This window comes from Crocuta crocuta, unplaced genomic scaffold (assembly GCF_008692635.1).
Source record: "Crocuta crocuta isolate KB4526 unplaced genomic scaffold, BGI_CrCroc_1.0 scaffold2088, whole genome shotgun sequence".
Lineage (NCBI taxonomy): Eukaryota > Metazoa > Chordata > Mammalia > Carnivora > Hyaenidae > Crocuta > Crocuta crocuta.
This window is the reverse complement of record NW_027527892.1, coordinates 191,604-194,307: the sequence shown is the minus strand read 5'-3', so window position 1 is coordinate 194,307 and position 2,704 is coordinate 191,604. Positions and strand designations below refer to the sequence as shown.

Here is a 2,704-nt window from a genome sequence, read left to right as displayed (position 1 = left end):
AAAAAGTTAAAAATATCAATAGAGTCTTTTTTAAAAAAATGTTGGTGCTATTAAACACTTTTTGATGAAATGTGGCCTGAACTCTTAGTGAGACCTCTAGCCACTGCCACAGAATAAATACTGGTTACCAAAATATTCACAATTGATTACAAGGTGCTGTGGCAGACCTAAATGAGAAAGTGAAATATGTGGCAAATGAATGGTTTGACCTTGCTAAATCTGAAAAATTCTGAAACCTACACTACACCTGGCTTTAATATTTTAATATTAATATTTATCAATTTATATTTGTGGAAATAAAAATAATTCTACAAACCAGTAAGAAATGACTTGTAAACAAGTATTCAAAATACTATTCTGTCAGGGGTTAAATTTGATAGCTCTGTATTAAAAAAGAGGAATAAATGGGCGCCTGGGTAGCTCAGTTAGTTAAGCGTCCAACTTCGGCTCAGGTTATGATCTCACAGTTTGTGGGTTCAACCCCCACGTCGGACTCTGTGCTGACAGCTAGCTCAGAGCCTGGAGCCTATTTCAGATTCTGTGTCTCCCTCTCTCTCTGACCCTCTGCTGCTCATGCTGTCTCTTTCTCTCAGAAATAAGTAAATAAACATAACAAAATAAATAAAAAGAGGAATATAAAAAATGATTTATTTTTTGAAATGTTTCGTATTTGAGAAAAAATGCATGCATGTAAGTGGAAGAGGGACAGAGAGAGAGAGAAGGAGAGGACAGAGGATCTAAAGCAGGCTCCATAATGACAGCACTGAGCCTGATGTGGGGCCCAAACTCACTAAATGTGAGATAATGACCAGAGCTGAACTTGGATGCCAAACCACCTGATCCACCCAGGTGCCCTAATACTGCAAAACTTTTAACTCGGCTACATCTCTAAAGATTAGTTAGGGGCGCGTGGGTGGCTCAGTTAGTTAAGCTTATGACTCCAGCTCAGGTCACAATCTTATAGTTTGCGGGTCTGAGCCCCCTGCTGTGCTGATAGCTAGCTCAGAGCCTGGAGCCTGCTTCAGATTCTGTGTCTCCCTCTCTCTCTGACCCTCCCCTGCTCATGCTGCCTCTCTCTTTCAAAAATAAATAAAAACCTTAAAAATTNAATTTTAAGACTGAAAATGTAACATATTTATTCTTTATCTTCTTTTCTATTATTTTGAGGGAGGGAAGGGCAGAGAGAGAGAGAAAGAGAAAGAAAGAGTGAGAGGGAGGAAGAGAGAATCCCAAGGAGGCTCCACACCCAGTATGGATCCAATGTGGAACTTGCTCTTAAGCTTGTGAAAGCAAGATCTGTATCTAAATCAAGAGCTGGATGCTTGGGGCACCTGAATGGCTCAGCTGGTTGAGCATCTGACTTTGGCTCAGGCCATGATCTCACAGTTTCGGGAGTTCAAGGCCCACATCAGCCCTACCTTGGTCAGTACAGAGCCTGCTTCAGATCCTCTGTTACGCAACCCCCCAACCCCGCCTTTGTTCATGTTCTTTCTAAAATAAACATTAAAAAGAAAAACAAAAACAAGTTGGACACGTAATCAACTGAGCCAACCAGGTGCCACTATTCTTTTTCCTATTAATAAACATGACCTAAAGGAAAACAGAAAGTTTTAGAAAATTTCTTATATAGATTTCTAACTACCCAGTTCTTCACTTGGAAAACACTGTTAATGTGCAAAAGGTCCTGAATACAAGAATTTTATAACCTAGTTGCTGACGAGCAAGACTAAATCAATCAAAACAAAAATGGAATGAGCATCAGAGTATAATAAAGCATACAGCATAATATTTTACATATGCACCCTGGAGCCACTGAAAATAAATGAACAGAAGAAAAAGTATGTTTTGAAAATATAGGTATTGATACTGATTTCAACAGAAATTAAGTGTATAACAATATGTACATTTTTAGTGAATCTGAACTGATATTATTTTAATAAAAACATAGTATAGGCCAACTTCTTTATAGTGATTCTTAAACCTGACAAATACAACCACTTTCTTTTGAAAATAGTTTTTTCCAGCCTTAGGAATTCTGATTCATATCATGTGGGAGACAGCCTATGAATCAGTTTTTTAAAACCAGCATTAAGAGATAAAAACATGAACCAGAACCAGACACATTTCTGAACCAGAGTCCAAAATGACTGCTATTAAAACTAATCAGGGACATCTGAATGGCTCAGTCAGTTAAGCATCTGATCTAGGCTCAGATCATGATCTCACAGTTTGTGAGTTCAAGACCCTCACTGGAGTCTCTATTATGAGTACAGAGCCTGCTCTGGATCCTCTGTCCCTCTGTCTGCCCATCCCATGCTCATGCTCTCTCTCTCTAATACTAAACACACATATACACAAACACATAGACACACACACATAGTTAAACAGAAAGTCTACAATGAATTTTAACATTTATATAAACATAAAATACTACTTCTATTTCAGAAGGAATCAGATCTCACTACTGCATTAAAATACTTTCATCATTTAGTATTAAACATGAAATAATACATTAAATAAAATTATGAAAAATTCTTACCTAAATTGGCATACATTACAAATAGATTGAAATATTGTTGTAAATGACGGCCATGCTCTGAAACTTCCCTTCTGAGGAGATTTAATACTGCTCTTAGTAAGTGATCACTCAAGCTTAAGTTATCACATGCCTGTAATAGAGAAAATATTTTATTAGCACCATATG

At 37.2% G+C, this 2,704-nt stretch overlaps 1 protein-coding gene across 1 annotated transcript in view; it reads right to left on the bottom strand.

The window, feature by feature from the left end:
* The window catches only part of LOC144245678 (ubiquitin carboxyl-terminal hydrolase 9X-like), a 137,960-nt gene that overhangs the window by 34,612 nt on the left and 100,644 nt on the right, over nt 1–2,704 (bottom strand). Inside the window, 1 exon segment of the mRNA XM_077781009.1 lies at nt 2,540–2,669. Within this exon segment, the coding sequence (XP_077637135.1) occupies nt 2,540–2,669 (130 nt within the window).